General features: G+C 45.5%; 1 protein-coding gene across 1 annotated transcript in view; it reads right to left on the bottom strand.

Moving 5' to 3' along the window:
* Positions 1–3,074: 3,074 nt before the first annotated feature.
* mtcl2 (microtubule crosslinking factor 2) overlaps positions 3,075–20,846 on the bottom strand; it is a 44,306-nt gene continuing 26,534 nt past the window's right edge. The window contains exons 5-23 of the mRNA XM_087780970.1: positions 17,783–17,845; positions 14,549–14,716; positions 14,335–14,485; positions 13,750–14,275; positions 13,065–13,335; positions 12,806–13,006; positions 11,769–11,906; positions 10,666–10,746; positions 10,341–10,565; positions 10,171–10,278; positions 9,942–10,109; positions 6,910–7,056; positions 6,732–6,842; positions 6,572–6,618; positions 6,392–6,509; positions 5,839–6,324; positions 4,647–5,106; positions 4,297–4,586; positions 3,075–4,228 (exon numbers count right to left, since the gene is read on the bottom strand). Coding sequence (XP_087637096.1) covers positions 4,085–4,228; positions 4,297–4,586; positions 4,647–5,106; positions 5,839–6,324; positions 6,392–6,509; positions 6,572–6,618; positions 6,732–6,842; positions 6,910–7,056; positions 9,942–10,109; positions 10,171–10,278; positions 10,341–10,565; positions 10,666–10,746; positions 11,769–11,906; positions 12,806–13,006; positions 13,065–13,335; positions 13,750–14,275; positions 14,335–14,485; positions 14,549–14,716; positions 17,783–17,845 — 3,903 coding nt within the window. The 3' untranslated portion in view covers positions 3,075–4,084. The remainder of the gene's footprint in view (positions 4,229–4,296; positions 4,587–4,646; positions 5,107–5,838; positions 6,325–6,391; positions 6,510–6,571; positions 6,619–6,731; positions 6,843–6,909; positions 7,057–9,941; positions 10,110–10,170; positions 10,279–10,340; positions 10,566–10,665; positions 10,747–11,768; positions 11,907–12,805; positions 13,007–13,064; positions 13,336–13,749; positions 14,276–14,334; positions 14,486–14,548; positions 14,717–17,782; positions 17,846–20,846) is intronic.

Raw genomic sequence — 20,846 nt, forward strand, 5'->3', positions numbered from 1 at the left:
GCAGAGAGTTCAACCACTACACCAGATCAGCTTCACACTCAATGTTTTCGTTTTAATAAATAATAATAAATAATAAAATAATGAATTAGAAGGTTGGATATAGAACCAGGAACCTTCAGAAATGCAGTGAACTTAACCCATGAGCCACAAGAGCTGGATGGAAACATTTGTCCAACTGAGATACAAGAAGACGAATAAAGACAAATAATCAATGTATAAACTTGTTGAGGTTGTGTCGCCCCCTGCAGGGACACGAGAGAACAGTCACTCAGGTCCTAGTTGTGGACTTTGAAGGTAAAGGAGAGCAGTGGACTTGAACCCAGGTCATAAGAGCTCAGGAATCTTTAAAAAAGTACTAGAACTTGAACCACTGGACCACGAAGGTTGAGCTAAAATCTTTCAAACAGAAGTTTTCATTCTTTGGATCAACCAACGATCAAGTGTTAAAGTTAAAGGTGCAGCCGTTGGGACTTGAACTTGAAAGGTTGACTCTTTAAGCAGAAGCTCTTATTTCCACCTCCAGTGTTTATAGAAACAGAGATGAATAGAAAAGTTCAGAAGATGCAGCTGCTTCAACATGATCAACATTCTCTCGTGGATTCTCTCCAGCAAAGAACGCAAGTGAATAATTATAAAGATGATTTAAATAAAAATGAAAATCAAAGTATGACACCACTGGGTCTTGAACCCAAGACCTCTGTTTTTTGCTGACAACAGACAATTATCTGACTGAGCTATCTGTCTCGTGTTACCACACAGGAAAAGAAAAGAGTAGACGGACTGATATGAGTTGAATTAATACAAGAAGATCTGGGTCTTAAACCCAAGAGCTCTGGATGTCCGTGCTGAGAGTCTGACCACTAGATCAGCAACTCTTGAAGCATTTGAACGTGTTTGACGTTTAATCTTGTAAATTGGAGTTCAAATTCTCACAATACTAAAGACAAAGCCGGGTCTTGAACCCAAGACCTCTGGTACAGCTGACACATGATTTTCTGAGTTATATATACTGTATATACAGTATATATATATATATATATATATATATATATATATATAATATATATAATATATACAATATATATATATAATATAATATATATAATATATACAATATATATATATATATATATATATATAATATAAAATAAAAAATCAGAATATTTTTTATTAAAACACACTTTAGTAAACAATAAACCATGACACAACTATGATACATTTAAAAAAAGAGTAATTTGTTTGTATGTTGTGTTGTTTTATTTGAATCAATGTTAATTGTTACTATCTTTACCGATAAGATTCAAACTTGCCTCCCTGCTGAAGCTGCTGCCCCCGCGACCTTGACCCTGATAAGCTGTAGAAGGTGTTGAACCCTCAACCTCTCGGACAGTCAACGGGTTCTTTACTCACTTGAGCCACAAACACACGTGTCGGTTCGATTTTACTTCATTATCTGAAACTTTTTTTCTTTAAAATAAAAAAAAGGAAGATTTAAAGACTCAGAAAAACAGACTTTAGGTTCATGTGTGACGTTTAATTGTGAGTTTTATGACAAACAGGAGGAAGTTACATCTTTTACAAGCTACATCCGCGAGGAAGTCGAATTCAAAACTGACCTTTTTTAAAAAAGAAATCCAAACATTTTTAATTTCCACGTCGGCATAAAAACATTATGTACAGCTGTGACACCGTCGGTGCTTCTTTGATCCAGGTTTCTTAACGAGGTTAAAAAAAAAAGGTTAAATAAAGCGAAATATACAAGCTGAGTCGACATTTTTACATCATGTACATCTGTTGGAGGAGAAACTCTCGCGAGACACTGAAAGTGGAACAAAGTTTGACCTCCAGACATCAGAGAGTTGACCCCCACGTGACCCCGTCATCAGATACACATCAGTTTTGACAAAGTGATTTTTCTAAATGAGACAAGACTGTCTTTAGATTTCTTCAAAAGAATTCACTGTCAAACGAGCACATTTTACATTTCAGTCTTTTTGAAGCCAAACTAATGTTGGACGAGATCGAGAGATGGTTTGTAAACAGACAGCGTCTTGTTGAACGTCTGGACATCGTTGAGAAAAGGCACTGAACCCATGAAGCGTCGCATGTGCTACTCGAGTGTCTGATGATCAGGAGGTAGAGCTCCGGCTACTAGTTCCCCAAACACACCTTAACGCTTCTTCTTTGTGCTTTCATTTGACTACTTTTATTTATTTAAATTTCTGTTCGAGGACAGACGTCATTTACAATCTTGTCGTTCGATGTTTACGATCTATTTTTCTACACGTGTCGAAGCCTCTGACCGTCGACACTTAAGCTCTTAAAAACTGACAGTAGAATGTTTCAAATATAAAAAAAACATGTCAAATACTATCAACGTGTTTGTGTGAAAGTTAACAGGGACTGAAACCTGCAGAAACCCTGAATACGTCGCTGAGGAGAAATAAAACCATCAGATGATTCTTCTATGATTCGTTGACGCCACTCGTTCCCGTCGTTAAAATAGATGTTTTCTCCTCGTTGTGATAAGCTCTTCTGTGTCGTCTGTGACTACCTTCGGTCCGATGTCGTGATTCTGTCTGATTCTAAGACACCGCTGCGCTAATGCCCACTTTTGAAAATCATCAACACATGACTAACTTTGTATAAAAGTGTCTCTACAGTGAATGTGCAAATAAAAAAAACCTCTTGATTCGTCGGGTCCGGTGTGTGTCGACAGGCACTTGATCATGAAAGTAGAAAAACCTGCTGCGATTATTTACAATCTTCGCTTCAACACTCGAACGACTGCATCAAAGTCGTGCGTTTCTGTGATAGTTTTACTTTCAGCGCCGTTTGCGAGACGACGAAACTCATTCTTACGGTCGACTTCAGTCGTCGGGTTCGACATCGAGGACGAGGAACGTGTCGAGATGTTTGGATCGAGACATGAAGCCGTTAAAGCGTCAAAAAATGTCCTGAAACTTCAGGACTTGAAGTCGAAGAAAGATCGACTTCCAGCTCGAGTTTGTTTTTATGAACAGCCAAGTGGTTTCTCTGCTCAGGTCACTTTCATCTACTTTGTGAAGAGGCTGGTGTGTGTGTGTGTGTGTGTGTGTGTGTGTGTTGTTGTTGTTGTTAAGAAGCATCTTATGTGCGGCATGCAAGTGGTGTGTGTTACTGTTTGGCAGTGTGTCTGTGGCAGGATTTTTGTGAGTTTGTGGCAGGTTGTGTGTGTTTGTGGCAAAATGTTTGTGTGCCTATGGGAGGATTTTTGTGTGTTTGTGGGAAGTTTTGTGTGTGTCTGTCGAAAGACACGTGTGTGTCTGTGGCAGGACATGTGTGTGTCTGTTAGAGGACACGTGTGTGTCTGTCGAAAGACACGTGTGTGTCTGTGGCAGGACATGTGTGTGTCTGTTAAAGGACATGTGTGTGTCTGTCGAAAGACACGTGTGTGTCTGTGGCAGGACATGTGTGTGTCTGTTAAAGGACATGTGTGTGTCTGTCGAAAGACATGTGTGTCTATCGGAGGACGTGTGTGCGTCTGTGGGAAGACGTGTGTGTGTGTCTGTGGCAGGTTGTGTGTGCGTCTGTCGGAGGACATGTGTGTGTGTCAGTGGCAGGACATGTGTGTGTGTCTGTGGCAGGTTGTGTGTGCGTCTGTCGGAGGACATGTGTGTGTGTCTGTGGCAGGTTGTGTGTGCGTCTGTCGGAGGACATCTGTGTGTGTCAGTGGCAGGACATGTGTGTGTGTCTGTGGCAGGTTGTGTGTGCGTCTGTCGGAGGACATGTGTGTGTGTCAGTGGCAGGACATGTGTGTGTGTCTGTGGCAGGTTGTGTGTGCGTCTGTCGGAGGACATGTGTGTGTGTCAGTGGCAGGTTGTGTGTGCGTCTGTCGGAGGACATGTGTGTGTGTCAGTGGCAGGACATGTGTGTGTGTGTGTCTGTGGCAGGTTGTGTGAGCGTCTGTTGGAGGACATGTGTGTGTGTCAGTGGCAGGACATGTGTGTGTGTGTCTGTGGCAGGTTCCGTGTGCGTCTGTCGGAGGACATGTGTGTGTGTGTCAGTGGCAGGTTGTGTGTGCGTCTGTCGGAGGACATGTGTGTCACTCGGTGCAACTGTCTCCCTTGTCCTCGTTGGAGGACGAGGACTCGTGCAGACGGTGTTTACACGGAGTCATCAGGTGACGAGAGACTCGTGACGGTCGAGGGAAGCCGGACGCTTGAGCGACACACTCGCAAGGTGCATCCTGGGAAAAAAAAAAGAGGGCAAGAGTAAGACGACCTTCTCTTCCTTCCACAGACGTCCGGATCTCACCTCCGAAGCGCCGTTCGTCTCCTTCCCTCGGCCCGGAGCAGGAACCGTCTCGTCGGCGGTCCTCATGAAGCGCTTGTTCACGATCCGGGTCACGCTGTCGTGGCCGAACCCGGCGCCGCCGACCAGGCCGGGCGGACACTCCGTCCTGGGCTCCTCGGGGCCGCCGTACACGTTGAGGGCCCCGTTCTTGATGAACTCCTGGACCAGACCTCCGTACCGCGGCGCGCCGGACTCGGGACACGCCTTCCCCGCCGCGGGGTGTCGAGCCGGGCTGACGGTCTGACTCGCCGCTGATGAGGAGCAGAAGAATCGGACCCTGGACTCGTGTTGGATCTGAAGTCCTCGCTCACCTCCGTCGCTCTTCCATATGGACTCGGTGCTGCCGCCGTGCTCCACCACGCTGAACAGGCTGGACAGGCCGTCGGTGAGGCCGCTCAGGACGGGGCTGTCTCGGGTGGTGGTGGACCGGGCCCAGGCCGAGCCGCCGGGTCTGGGCTGGAGGCTCCACACGCTGCGGTCTCGCGCCCCGTCCAGCCGGGACGTGGATCCCGACGACACCCGGCGCTGCAGCTTGGGCGAGCCGAACTTGGGCGAGCAGCAGGGGCGCTCGATGCGGCCGTGGACCTTGTCCAGGGACGTGGAGATCTGCCGGGTCCGGGCCGAGGCCAGCGGGGACGCGGCGGCGCCGGAGGAGGGTCGAGGAGACCAGGCTTTGGAGTGAAGGCCTCGGCTGCTCGGCAGGATGTCGGTTTGAAGCCCGACGCTCACGAGCAGCGGCGCCGTCTGAGTCGCTCTGGTGGAGACGAGAGTCTGGAACAGAAGTTCAATTATTTAATGGCTGATATTTTCACACCCGTTCCACCCCGACTGCACTCTCTTCTTCGCCTGAACTCTTGATGTAGTCAAACACAGTTTTAGAAACTTTTACTAAATATCTGAAAGAAAAACATGTGTATTGTCAAGAATCTGTAGGTACGTATCACAATACAACGATCGAATACTGTAGTAACAAGTATATATGTGTAGTATTGTCCAGTACTTGACTCTGGTGTTGTGATAGTGTAGTAACAAGTATATATGTGTAGTATTGTCCAGTACTTGACTCTGGTGTTGTGATAGTGTAGTAACAAGTATATATGTGTAGTATTGTCCAGTACTTGACTCTGGTGTTGTGATAGTGTAGTAACAAGTATATATGTGTAGTATTGTCCAGTACTTGACTCTGGTGTTGTGATAGTGTAGTAACAAGTATATATGTGTAGTATTGTCCAGTACTTGACTCTGGTGTTGTGATAGTGTAGTAACAAGTATATATGTGTAGTATTGTCCAGTACTTGACTCTGGTGTTGTGATAGTGTAGTAACAAGTATATATGTGTAGTATCGTCCAGTACTTGACTCTGGTGTTAAAAGCTGCTGGACTCACTGTATCCTCTCGTCCTAAGTCAACCCCAGGATCTCATAGAATTCCCATTAATAATAAGCATGGATGCAGTTTTGTGAAAGAAACACTGATGTTCAAGTCTGTCACCATGGTTCTCACCTGACTCCCCAGCTCTTTGCTGGACTTCCTCTCCAGCGAGGACGAGCGTATGGCCTGACGCACACAGTTGGTCATCTCCTTCATGTCGTCGCTCAGGTTGGCCGAGATCTCGCCGAGGTCCAGCCTGAAGGTGGAGGTCGAGCTCACGGCGTCCACCAGGCTGTTGGCCGAGCCCGTGAAGCTGCTGTTGACGGGGCTGCAGCCGCCCCTGCTTTCCAGCAGCTCCACGTGCTGCTTGGACAGGGAGCTCAGCCACTGCTCGTAGGAGGAGGAGGCGAGAGGTTCCTGCTCCGCCGGAGGTTCTGCTGAGATGAAGGTCTCGGCCGGAGGAGGCTCCATGCGGCGCACCGTGGGGGGGCTGTAGTAGATCCGGATGCCGGTTTTATCCGGAGCCGTGTAGCTTCTCAGAGACTCCAGACCGGATCCCAGTGAGTTGCTGCTGCTGGATCCGTCCCAGGTTTTACTGGTGTCCTTCAGGTCCGGAGTCTGAGGCGGGAAATTAAAATCATGATTTTGATTCTTCAGCCGACGATCAAACGTCAAGCGTTCGTACGTCGTTCGTCAGGGTCGTCCAGTTCCTCCTGCTCTCCGGCCCTCCTGCCACCGTCGCTGCCACCTGGACCTTCTCCTGCACGACTCCTGCGCTCCTGGACTCCTCCAGCTCTGAGGTTCTGTTCCACACGAGAACACGGGTCAGTTTCAACGGTTGCGGGTTCGAAGTCAAAAGTCTTACTTGTATGCGGGTCCGTGAGAGACGAGCGGGTCCGAGGACGACTTGGACTGAGGAGAAGATCAGAGACTCTTTTAAAAAAAAAAAAACCACCTCATGACACGAGGAACCTGTTCAAACATCTCATCTGACGTCGACACCTTCGCCACCCTTCAGTCCTCACCTGCTGGGTCACGGCCTCCCTCAGTCTCTGCTCCCACTGCGCCCTCTCCTGGCCGAACCGCTCCAGCAGCTCCAGCTTCTCTCGGCCCCAGTTCCTCTCGCCGATCTGCAGCTGGTGGACGACACACATGGACGTGAAGCTGCTGAAGCTCCTCACGCCTTCCCTTCCTCCGACTCACCTGCTTGGTGACGTCCATGACGGCGGCGTAGGAGTCGGCCAGGAGGTGCTGGTGCTCCTCCCGCTCCCTCTTCAGCGCCACCTTCAGGTCGGCGGGATCCGGGCCGTCGGCGGCGGACGGAGCAGTTTTACCGGCTTTGGTCTCCAGCTGGAGGGACGAGAGCAGACGTGAGGTTTTTCTTTTCGTCTCCAGCTTCTTTGTTTAAAAAGCCACGAGTGTTCGTTGAGACCACGTTTGAACCCTCTGACCCTTCAGGGCTGCAGACACATCAATCCTCGTCCTCGCCCTCGTGGCACCGCTGCCCAAATATGGTCGTGAAGAGACGCGTTAGATCATCACAGTCAGTGAAGGACGATCCTGAAGATCATGAGCTTCTCCGCTGGTGCGTTCAAAGAGCGACTCTGATGACGGACGTGTGTTGGTTAACGTTCGCTTCACGACCCGCTGGTCGTATATATTAGTGACGAACGAATGAACTTTGAGCTGAAATAAGAATCTAACGTCAAATCCAACAGGATTATGTGACTAAGAGACAAGATGTGAGTTTTCTGCACAGGAACTGGTGAGACGTTGCAGAACAAACTATAGTTGTATATAATCATTTTAAATGAAGGACTGAAGTGAAAAAAAAGAACAAGAATATATGTTTGTAGTATTCTTGAGTACTTGACTCTGGTGTTGTGATAGTGTAGTAACAGGTATATATGTGTAGTATTGTCCAGTACTTGACTCTGGTGTTGTGATAGTGTAGTAACAAGTATATATGTGTAGTATTGTCCAGTACATGACTCTGGTGTTGTGATAGTGTAGTAACAAGTATATATGTGTAGTATTGTCCAGTACTTGACTCTGGTGTTGTGATAGTGTAGTAACAAGTATATATGTGTAGTATTGTCCAGTACTTGACTCTGGTGTTGTGATAGTGTAGTAACAAGTATATATGTGTAGTATTGTCCAGTACTTGACTCTGGTGTTGTGATAGTGTAGTAACAAGTATATATGTGTAGTATTGTCCAGTACTTGACTCTGGTGTTGTGATAGTGTAGTAACAAGTATATATGTGTAGTATTGTCCAGTACTTGACTCTGGTGTTGTGATAGTGTAGTAACAAGTATATATGTGTAGTATTGTCCAGGACTTGACTCTGGTGTTGTGATAGTGTAGTAACAAGTATACATGTGTAGTATTGTCCAGTACTTGACTCCGATGTTGTGATAGTGTAGTAACAAGTATATATGTGTAGTATTGTCCAGTACATGACTCTGGTGTTGTGATAGTGTAGTAACAAGTATATATGTGTAGTATTGTGGAGTACTTGAATCTGGTGTTGTGATAGTGTAATAACAAGCATATATGTGTAGTATTGTCCAGTACTTGACTCTGGTGTTGTGATAGTGTAGTAACAAGTATATATGTGTAGTATTGTCCAGGACTTGACTCTGGTGTTGTGATAGTGTAGTAACAAGTATATATGTTTAGTATTGTCCAGTACATGACTCTGGAGTTGTGATAGTGTAGTAACAAGTATATATGTGTAGTATTGTCCAGTACATGACTCTGGTGTTGTGATAGTGTAGTAACAAGTATATATGTGTAGTATTGTCCAGTACATGACTCTGGTGTTGTGATAGTGTAGTAACAAGTATATATGTGTAGTATTGTGGAGTACTTGAATCTGGTGTTGTGATAGTGTAGTAACAAGTATATATATGTAGTATTGTCCAGTACTTGACTCCGGTGTTGTGATAGTGTAGAAACAAGCATATATGTGTAGTATTGTCCAGTACTTGACTCTGGTGTTGTGATAGTGTAGTAACAAGTATATATGTGTAGTATTGTCCAGTACTTGACTCTGGTGTTGTGATAGTGTAGTAACAAGGATATATGTGTAGTATTGTCCAGTACTTGACTCTGGTGTTGTGATAGTGTAGTAACAAGTATATATGTGTAGTATTGTCCAGTACTTGACTCTGGTGTTGTGATAGTGTAGTAACAAGTATATATGTGTAGTATTGTCCAGTACTTGACTCTGGTGTTGTGATAGTGTAGTAACAAGTATATATGTGTAGTATTGTCGAGTACTTGACTCTGGTGTTGTGATAGTGTAGTAACAAGTATATATGTGTAGTATTTTCGAGTACTTGACTCTGGTGTTGTGATAGTGTAGTAACAAGTATATATGTGTAGTATTGTCCAGTACTTGACTCTGGTGTTGTGATAGTGTAGTAACAAGTATATATGTGTAGTACTGTCCAGTACTTGACTCTGGTGTTGTGATAGTGTAGTAACAAGTATATATGTGTAGTATTGTCCAGTACTTGACTCTGGTGTTGTAGTATTTACAGACCACATGACTCTTGATGAAGTCGTAACTACTTTCATTTGTTTTCAAACCAAAATATGTCCAAACATCATTTTTAAAATCTGCTGGACAATGAATGATGCCATCTAGAGGCCGGATGTTTAATTACAACAAAAAAAGAACAATTTCTGTGATTGTAAATAAAAAATAATACTCGATACAGTACCATAAAAAGAAATATTGCCAGTGCATAAAAAGAGTAAAGATCCTTAAAGTGCATTAAGATGCAGGGATGCGTTCAATGAGAGGGTGTGAGAGCACAGAGAGCAGTGTTTAAAGAATGTTCATCAAGTTTAACTGTAGGCTGGTTGATGATTGACATCAGTGAGCTCACCTGTCACTCAAAACAAGCCCGACACACCAGATAACATCTAATTATACTAATAAATAAAACTCAAAACTCACCTGTGACTGAAGGTAAAAAAAATAAAATAGATTTTAAAGATTCAGTCCCTGCATCTCATTTTGATTCTGTTCCACGGACTCTTTGTGTCTGTGATTAAAACAACGAGACGTTTCTTCGGCTCGAGGGACAGAATTAAAATAAAGACGAGGATCAGACGCGAGGAGGACGAGCAGGAAGTGTCTCTGGAGTCCAACAGTGAGTTTAAGTCAAACTAATGAGGAACTTGTGCAGCTGAACCTGAATCCATAACATCTTCTTCCTCACCTGAGTGACGGCGCTCTTCAGCTCCGTTCGCTCCACTTCCCATGATGCCTTGGCTTTGGCGAACTGTTGCGTGAGCTCCTGGGATCCTTGTCTCTCCTGCCGCAGCTCGCCGCTCAGGTCCTGCAGCGCCACCCTCAGGTCGGCCAGGGTGGAGCTCACGGCGCTGGACTTCGGGGGACAGACGGCGTTAACCTCGGGTCACATGGCGTGTGCGAGTCACGTGACTCACTTTGATGGTCGGGCTCAGAGGCGGCTCCTCCTCCTTCTTGTCCGCCTGGTGGGCGGGGCTTAGGTTGTCCTCCTCCAGCAGGAGATACAGATCCTTCAGGCTGTTCATCTGAAGGTCAGAGTTACGATGACGGGGAGCTGAACCTCTGACCTCATGTGTCCGTGTCTCACCTCCACGATGTCCTTCCATTCCGTGTCCTTCCTGCAGCCCAGACGCCACTGCTTCAGGAAGCAGCGCAGCTTCAGGCTGAGGAGCAACAAGGCCTGCTTGAGGTGCTGGGACTCCTGGAGCAACAGGGTCTTCTCTTGACCCCAGAGCTTCTGCTGAAGTCGGGCCTGGAGGCCCAGACTCTGGAGCTGGAAGTCCCGACGCTGGAGAGCCTTCTGGTGCTCGTCCTGCGGGAGACGGACGGAAAATCACTCACACACTCCCCCTAGTGGCTCCACGAGGCAACAACAGATTAAGAAAAATTTGAAATATGAATTCCTGACTTACCCGTGTGACTTGATTGACATGTGTCTCATCCGTCAGCTCCGGCGCGGACCCCTGGTCACGAGGCTGCAGGTGGTCCACGAGCTGGAGGAGAGTTTGGGTTGAAGGTCAGGATTAAACACTGAAGGTTGAACAGGAAGTGAGACTCGTCGGATCAAACCTCAGCGGCTGCACGACACGTCTGGACACTAACACGCGTGTCGCTTCGACCTTCACACGCTTCATTAATCCCTCGGTTACTTCGGGTCCTTATCAATCTCACCTTAGCCTCGAGAATTCATCAGAAACGTGGAAAATATAAAACTTGATTCTGTTTAAATATGATGAGTAAGATTTTTTCGTGACAAACTAGAAAGAAAATAAAGTATTTTACACCTTATTTTGAAAAACTGGTGGTCTAGTGGTTTTGTTTTTATTTTGTCGGGAAAAGGCAGACACTTAATTGTTTGATAAGCTTAAAATGGTACTGATAACGATGTGCAGTGACAGTCCTACACTGAGACGGGGAAAAATATAAACGAGGAACAAAAAAAAATAGAGGTTTGTTATTGGAGCCACAACACAGCAGGAATCGAACCCATGACGTCATGATCAAAAGTCATGTGTTCCACTGATTTAATAATGTTGTAAGGAATGTATTAAAGTTAAATAGAAGAGTTTACTGTAAATACTTATTTATTTACTGTAAATAAATAAATAGTCTGTGATGCTCCGAGCTTCAGAACTTTTTTTCCAAGGACGTGGCACAAGGATACAAATGTATTTATACATTTTTTCATCAAAAAAACTTCACTTAGGTAGGATCTGATTCTCTAGACGAGTATCGTTTATAAATCTTTGACTATTTGACTTTAACGTCCAGGATGTTTGTGTTTGTGTTTGTGTTGTTATTCCGTCTGCCTGAGCTGCTCAGAATACAGACGCTGGTTTTAACTCGACCTCTCGCTGGGAAATAACTTTGGTTACCATGGAAGACAAACCTGTAAAAGGTCACATGACAAAAATAAAGTCCCTCATTCCTGCGAGTTAAACGACGCTGGAACTTTTTCTGAAAATTATGACACTTGTGTTCAGGTGTAAATCAGAGAAGATCAAAACCATCTTACCAGGTCTTCGCTTCCCTCCTCCTCCTCCTCCTCCTCCTCCAGCTCCGGTGATCCACTTCCCTGTTTTTGAGTCGGACCGTCGTCCGGAAGGTTTTCCTCCTCCTTTCCATCCTCCACTCGCTCCCTACAATCAGCCTGCTGCATCCGTGCATGGGCAAGTTAATGAAGAGAGGGATAAACAAACATTCCACCAAATGAAAAAAAAGGGAGGGAGATGAAACGAAGCAAAAACAAAAACGTCACGATGAGAAGAAAAGGACGAGACACAACCATGAGAGTCGAAGATGGATCTCACAGGACAAAGAAAAGGATGTAGAGGAAGAAAAGCTTGCTCAGAGAGGAGAAGGACAGGGTTGAGAGGAGCATGAAGAGGAGGACGGAGGAGAAGATGAGTGGCTGAGGAGGACATAGAAGAAGGGAGGGAACAAGGATGAAAAAGAGAGGAGGGGTTAAGATGAAGATAAAGACAGTTGAAAGAGTAATGAAGCGTCACAGGCAGCAGGGGGGGGGGGGGTTGAGACAGGTGAGACAGGTGAGACAGGTGAGACAGGTGAGAGGTCGTGACCCGGGGAGGAGTCGACAGTTATGGTGCCCATGCGGTTAGAAAGAGAGGGGGAGAAAAAACAAAGGAGAGGGAGAAGGGGAGTGGAGGGGTTTGGGACTCAGATTTGGCCTCGAATGGAGACTGAACTTTATCGACAAGTATTTAGTCACAATTTACAGTCGAACCCACGAGAAAACAAACGGAATGAAATGATGGAACATGATCCGTGGTTTATCTGCCTGACAACGGTGTGTTTCTGAGGTGAGATGATGGTGATGATGATGAAGAGGAAGAGGCTCCATCTGAGGCCGGTTTGTTAAGTTCCCAGACATGCAGGAGACAGAGAGGAGGCTCACGGCGGCTCGAGTCTCGTTGCTGTTCGTAAGCATCTCAAGGCTCAAACAATATCTGACCCGAGCTCTTGTGAGAATCTCCGTGTTAAGAGGGATTCGAAAGATGCTTCTGAGGTTGAAACGGTGACGTGTTTGTTTACCTTGTCAGGTGCGTCGTGTTCCTCTGCAGAGAGCGAGGTCAGAGCGCCGTCGGCCTGAGGGTCTCTGCCGTTCACGGCGGGCTTCGACCCGAGACCATCGATGCACTCCACGAAACTGTGCAGCTGGCTGTGCAGCGCCTGCAGCCTGCTGGTCAGAGCGCCCACTAGTGGCCAGTCGGCGAGGTCCGACAGCTCACTGATCTGAAGGATCCGTAGAGTCAGAACCTCGACCCGAGGACGGAGAGACGAAGAATCTCACCTGGTGGAGGGTCTTGTCCGAGTGGCCGGACTCGGCCGCCTCGTGACTGCAGACCTTGTGGTAGATGGACGACGAGGAGAGGCAGGTGGACTCCGGGGAGGTTAGCAGCTGGATCGCCGTGGAAACCAAGCGTGCCTGGTCCCTCATGGCCAGCAAAGCATCATGGTCCTTCTGCCTCAGGCACTCGGAGAGCAGAGATATGGTGGCGTCGGCGTGGACCTCCTTCAGAACCTCGTTTTCTCCACCGACCGGTTCTTTACGGAGCGGCGGACTGACGGACAAACATATATTATTACTTATTTTATTATCATAACGATTTTATTGAGTATTATTTTGATTGTTTAAGCGCTTTGTGACCCTGGTCTGGAAAAGCGCTCTAAAAACATAAATTAATTACTTATTTTTGTCATTTTATAAATTTTTTAGCATTTGAAATGGGATTGGATTGAATGAGCTCACTCAGGTTCACTCAAAACACAGCAAGAAAGTGTAAAACTTTAGATCAGTAGTGAAAAATTAACTTTTCCTAAGGACTATCTGTTTCTATGGAGCCATCAGGCCGAAAACAAAGGAAGTTAAGGAGTGAAAATGGCCAAAAAATCCACATTTTGGGAGGTTTTCTTGAACCAGGAGGCACTGATGAGTTCAAACATGACGTTAAATCGAAGGAATATGAAACACTAACCTGCTGGGAAGGCACTCGGCCGAGTCTCCGGCCTCCGCGTCCGTCTCCAGGGTCAGTCTGGACGAGGAGTCGTGGTACGAGGCCAGGTCACAGCGCTGCAGGTTGGACAGAAGCACTCGGTTCTCGTACTGGAGCTTCTTCACCTTCCCGCTCAGCTCCCCGATCTGGAGCTTGGCCTCCCTCAGCTCCTCCTCTCTGGGGTGCACGTCGGGGCTGATGAGCACCGCCGCCTCCCTGGGGTGGTTGGAGCCGTCGTGGAGGACGCCGTCGGCGAGGGACGCCAGCGCGGCGCACGAGAGGTTGGAGGTCGGCGGCGGGAGCTCGGACTTGCAGCGGTTCATCTCGTTCATCAGGAGCTTGTTCTGCTCCTCCATCTCCATCAGCGACCTCCTCAGAAGCTCCGCCTCCTCCTCCACAAACTGCAGGTGCCGCTGGAGCTCCATGACGTTCTCGGAGGAGCTGACCATGGCTCCGCCTCCGGGACCCCCACAGAGACCGCCGGCGACGGACAGTTCTTGAGGGCCGTCTACGGCGAGAGACGGAGGTGAGGACGACGAGGCCAAGGGAGTCCTGATGACAACCTACCTTGAAGTTTCATGTCGTCCATCTCGGCTCTCAGGCCCCGGTTCTCCACCTCCAGCTCCACAATGCGCCGACTCAGCAGATTGGCTTCTTCCTCCACCAACTTCAGGTGAACTCTGACCTCTGCCTCGCGGGTGTGCGGCGAGTCGGCGACCTGAGGAGACAGGAGGTCGTGTGACCACACGCTCGTCACGGGTTCTTCTTCCAGACGACTCACCTCCTCCACGGTGATGGAGGCGTCCACGTCGCCGTACAGCGAGCGGAACTTGGCGAGCTCCTCCTTCATGGCCTCGCCGTCCTTCACCAGCTTGGTCAGCTTCTTGCACATCAGCGCCGACTCCTCCTTGGCGAAGTGGAGCTGACACTTCAGGTCGGAGCAGTCCTCCTGGACCAGAGAAGAAGTCGTGTCAAGATGAAAACTGTCCTCGCAGCTGTGAAGTGTTTGTTCGTCTCATGACTAAGAAGGACTTAACGAACATGTGGACGTATAAACCATGAGCTCAGCGTCTATTTTTCCTTTACAAGGCGTCCATGATCCAACATCAACCAGCAGCTCGTGTTTACGCCCGAGGGCAGGAGAAGACTTTTGTGTTGGACTCAAACATGCTGATAACAGAGTTTAGAGACGATGATGAGTGGAAAGAAGTAGTAACTGAGGGAAGAGAAGTGTTGCTTCACTCACAAGTGTGGCTTTGCAGGTGGTTTCTCTGAAATGTTGTGGATTTTCAACCTTTTTAGGACCATTCCAGGACACAGGAAGTGTTTTTTCACTCATCAGCTTTAAAGCATTCTGGAAAGGTATCCACTACTTTTAGAGTTAACGGACTTGATTTCATTTTTTTAATATATATTTAGAAAATGCGGAATTTTTAAGACCAGTTGTTCTTTTTTTTTCCTCATGTATACATGTTATTTTTTTAATGATACATCAAAATTAACATATTTTATTCATGAAAACATTTGTGCTAAAAAATGTTCTCTTTTAACGTGTTTCAACCCGTCGTCTTGATCGACTTCTCGATGCAGATCAATGCATTAAAAGTACCAATCCGTAGCTTTGAAATTGTTTTTCTGGCTCCTCCTTGTGTCTGAATAGTGAAACTGCAACGTTGTAAATCGTGTGTTTAACTGATGCCAATATCCTGCGTGAACATTTGTTCAGGAGAAAAGGCTCTTGTTGCGTCTCATTTATTTCTTCTGGTGACTTCAAAAAGTCTCAGTACTTCATGAAAACTCTGACCCAGTGAAGCGGTTTGAAGGTCACGATGTGAGGAACGATGTTGAAACTTAATCCAAAAAACTCATTTAGATTTTTATGTCCATCATGGAAAAACTTAGATTAAAAGCTGTCGTTTTAATTACTGCACATAAGTTCACTTCAAAAGTCTCTATCGAGGCTTCATGCGATGAAACCAGGATCAATAAAAAGTCTTTCTGAGGAACAACAAACCACAAACGCTTATTAAATGATGCTTTTATCCTTCGCCAACTTAACGTCTCGTCCGTCAATATACTTGTCTGAGCAACTGTGTGGTTGTTGGTCCAGAGGTTGTTATCCCATGTGGTTATTTTTCTTTACTACAGTTGAAAACACTGTGTTTGTATGGAGAACAAATGGGATGTGAACTCATGATGACGGTGGACGTCGTGATGTCATCAGGGAGATGCTGGGCACGGAGGCCAGAAGACTAATGATGAACACGAACAACACGCTGAGAGCTTGTTTGCTCAGATACAATGTCGTCTCCAGAGGAAATGGGTCACAGTCAAAAGAGACGGAACGACACGTACAAAGGACGTCACGAATTCAAAGGTGCTCCAACATGGACGTCCAGAAAAGAACATTTTATCCTGAGTCAAGGTTCTTTCAACAGACTGTGAGGAGAATAGAATCTTTTTCTATAACAATAACAATGTGAGGACCTAAAAAAAGAAGCTTCATCCACAAACTTTCTCTATTTTCTTTACCCATTTACGACCTGAATGTTATGGAGGAATCATCCAGAAGAAACCTGTTTATATGACTTTCACGACCGCACTGCCTCATTTAAAATGTTGCCATCTGGACATAGATTTATTGAGCTCAGCAGAAGTGAAATATTTAAAGGGCAAGGAAACTCTAACTCTCCTGACATTCAGTAAATGTTCTTCTCTCCAAGATGCAGTAAGTCCTTCAAACTACATTTTTGCTAGAAATCAAACAATGGCTGAGTGAAAACACTTTACAGCTAAATGTGGACAAAACTGAAACTCTGGTTATTGCTCCTGATGATAGGATTCCAGGGTTGAGTCAGTACTTGGGTGACTTAAGTCAGTCTGTCAAACTGAGCCTGAGAAACCTGGGTGTTGTATTTGATAAAGACATGTCTCTTGTTCAACACTGTAGAAAACTGACCAGAAACTGTTTCCTTCAACTGAGAAAAATCTCTAAACTTAGGAAAATGTTGTCGGAACATGATCTGGAGCTTGTAATCCATGCGTTTGTGTCTTTTCGTCTGGACTATTGTAACAGTTTGTTTTCATGTCTTAACAAGAAGGATGTGTCTCGTCTGCAGTTGATACAAAACTCTGCAGCGAGAATTCTGAGCCGCTCAAGTAGAAGAACTCACATTTCTCCGATCCTTAATACTCTTCACTGGCTTCCAGTTTCTTTCAGGATCAACTTTAAAATTCTGGTTCTTACTTTCAGATCTATTCATGGTCAGGCTCCTCCTTACATCACTGATCTGATCCAGCCTTACACCCCAGCTCGGGCTCTGAGGTCTGTGGATCAGAATCTACTTATGGTTCCTGAACACGGCTCAGGACCAGAGGAGAGAAATCTTTTCAGGCTGTTGCTCCTAAGCTTTGGAACGATCTTCTCTCTCTTTGCGCTTGATGATCTACTGACTCCTTTAAGAAACATCTTAAGACGTTTCTATTTGTTCAGGCTTTTCCTTGAATTTCTGGAACTCCTGTGTTGTTCTCAGTATTATCTTGATCTTTAAAGTATGTACTTTTTTGAGTATTGTTTTGATTGTTTAAGCGCTTTGTGACCCTGGTCTCGAAAAGCGCTATATAAATAAATATTACTTACTTACTTACTCACTTACAAACCATGTTTTACTCTTATTACTTTATAAAGCTGCTCTGAAATCAGGGCGAACGAGAGGTTACGAGAGTCCATTATGACGTTATTATGGCTTCACTCCACCGCCAGCCAGCTGTTATCACGCCCTGCTTTGTTTATACAATGAGTCCCGTGGAGGTGGAGACTTCCGAGATTGATGATGCACGGTGACAAACCTCCATGCTTGACCAATCACAGCAGCGGGTGTGGTTCTGTTGTTCTTTGTCATCTATATTGTGTTCCGCTGTCGCCCTTCTTACTATTCATGTCATCGTTGTGTGTGTATTGTGTATTTTAATGCTGACCCTGGAGACAAACAGGATCTTTCGACTGGACTGTTACCTGAGAGCCGAGCTTCTTGTCCGGCTTGTTGTTGGGTCGAGCTCCTCGTTTCTTCTGGGAGTTCTGTTCAAAGACAGGAAAAGGAGACATAAGACGATTTATATTTGACTCACTGAACACTGCAGGTCAGCTGATAGAGATACTGTTTATAACTGGTGAGATGACAGAAGAAAAGCATCAAAATGTGACTTAAATATGAATTAAATGTGTTAAAGTAATTGCAAATGCAACTTCAGAACCTTCTCTGGTGAAATGAGTCTCACATTCAAGATGTGAAACCGTTTAAAAATGTTGCAGAATGAAGGAAAACATCAGAAAGCAAACAAGCAACACAGTACACACTGAAAATTGACGACACACAGCGGTCCAAGTACTGTAGATTTTCCGGATGAGTGTGTTACCATGGAAACTACCCACTGCAATGGACTAGTGACAACAAAAGAAAGAAGTGGAGGGGGAAAGGAGCGAAAAGGAGGGAGAAAATCTGTGAAACGATGACCTCTGCACAAACTTGGATGACATTTCCTGCTCGTATGCATGAAGCCGACATTATCTTCCTCTCCGGGTTCATCCTCACACACTTTAGATCCTCCATTACACAACACACTATAAAAAAACATCCCCACAGCTCAACTGGAGTTTATCAATCCCACTTAAATCCTCGATCAATACCTTTGTCTAACCGTGAGCTCAGACAGAAGCAGTAAAAACATGCAGCCAACATATACGTTTATCATCGAAACCTTTATTGCTTTGGTGATGCAACTACACACTCACACAACCAAGACTAAACGTGGAAAATAAATGTTGTGTGTTTTCCAAGTTCTCAGTAAAGCCATCTGCACCTGAAAGGTACAGTTTGGCAGCCGGCGCGACCATATGCACCGTCTTGGCAGCATGTTTGAAAAATGTTCCCGTAAATTTAAGAGACGAAAACGAAAGTGAAAGTTTGTGTGTGAGACTTTCAAAGATGGTGAGCTGCCGTCAAGATCAAGATTTGAGTGGATAATCTGCAGAGGAGTGTCGTCGTCCTGCGGAGCTCATCACACTCTGAGGACCAGGAGGGAGTCAAGTAGGAAAACAAACAAATATTTATCGTACAATCAATCAAACACGACTCAGTCAATCCTGCGTCTCACCATCGTTTACAGAACTGCATGGAAAGTGAAACTCATTGATTGGATTTGCTGCAGATTGACGCACACATCGTTCGATCACACAACTGAGAGCAATTCTTTGCTTTCCTCGGGTCTTGTGTTTGACAGATTCGCTCAGTGACGACAAAAAGAAGGAGCGTGAGTTCATCGCAGAGTCACAACACAAGTCTTTATACGATTCTCATCCAGGAACGACAAGGATTCAATATTCTGTGTGATGATCTATATATATACATACATACACATATATATATATATGTGATCTATAATTCACGTGCGAGTGCCGACGATATTCTTCTCTAGCAAGGACTTGACGGCGCCGTGTCATGTTGTACCGACAAGATCCTCTCGTTTAGAAAATAAATCACTATTTGCAGACGTTAAATCACTTAAACCTCTTGAACATCGAGTCATAATCATCACTCGACTTCATCGACATCGCGGATGAATAGAACATGTATTTTGGAAACCAGGAGTCGACACATTTACATCTTTATATAAGATTTAATCCCATTAAATATCAAGTATGAAGTGAACATGTTCAGCTTCAACCGTATTTGTGTCAAAACCACGAGCTTCAATATAAAAGATTGTGAGAGATTTCCAGTCATACTGTGACTATTCTGCCACAGAACATACTTTCTTTCATACAACCTGCATAAGGGAGCTCCAACAATTAAGATTTCAACTGATCATACGAGACATAAACACGTGATATTGTAGAAAAACGACGACACAACTCCAGTCCTGAACCCTGGATGACACTTTGAACCCAAAAATAAACGGCTTGTGTTGCTGCTCGTCTAAATAAACATGAGTTTTCTCTGCGGGGAAAAGAAGAAAGACTGAGCAGGAATCAGAATAGATCCAGCGATGAACTCTCTCCACGCAAAAGAAAATCCTGGAGGCAAGTTTGAGTTCTGAAACTTTTAGGACACAATCTTGTATTTTATCCAAACAAACAGTATTTTTTACTTTCATTGATTTTCTTTTACCCATTAAAGCAGAAAGACACGGGTGTTTCAGGGAAAACATTTCATGTACTTCATTTCTCATAAGTGATTTTGACAAGAAACACTCTCTTCTCACGGTGGCTACACAAGCAGCTATCGGGTGTTCAGGTGTGTGTGTGTGTGTGTGTGGGCGATACCGACGGAGGCGTGGGCCGCTAGACACAGAATGGATTTATCTGAAGTGCAGGCAGAGAAACAGACAAACTCTCTGGCTGGCGACGACAGTCTGGATCCAGGAGAGAGAGAAGCTCGCGTCTCATCATCTCCAGCAAACAAAGAGTCCACACAGATCACCTCACAATGGCTTGCGTAACACTTGTGTTGTGTGCGCTTGGTTGGGGATGAATTGCTGGAAACGTTGCAATATTCCTGAGTATTGTAGTAAAACACGTCTGCTGATGCTGAGCTGGAGCCGCAGTCTCAGACTGATTACACAACATTTGTCGGTCGAGCTTCTGTGAGCAGCGAACGAGGCTCACAAATGATCCGCGGCTGAGAAGGAAAAGCTTCTCCCAAAGTCCCTGATCAGCTCGTAGCTTCACTCCTCAGTGGAACTCTGCTGCTCCTCCAGTTAGAAGATCCATTTATCATGAGAGAAGATCTGCTGCAATATCAGCCGTTAAATATGTACAAGTAGAAGTTACCGTGAAGTTACCAGCAGGAGATGAAGACGTCGGTGTAAGAAAGGAGGAGAACAAGTTTGATTTTGCAATATTTAGAGACTCAAGATGACAAGTTCGATCGAGCACAACATTGCAAAACATCGAGAAGACGTCGAGCCTTTGTGTCGTCACGACCTGGAGGATCACCGTGACTCAGGTGACCTCGTCGGGTTCATCTCGTCCGATCGAGCGCGAACTCGCTCGTGTCAATTTGTTTGGACACGCCTCGCTG

The sequence above is a fragment of the Callionymus lyra genome, chromosome 19, assembly GCF_982586985.1.
Source record: "Callionymus lyra chromosome 19, fCalLyr1.hap1.1, whole genome shotgun sequence".
Taxonomy (NCBI): domain Eukaryota; kingdom Metazoa; phylum Chordata; class Actinopteri; order Syngnathiformes; family Callionymidae; genus Callionymus; species Callionymus lyra.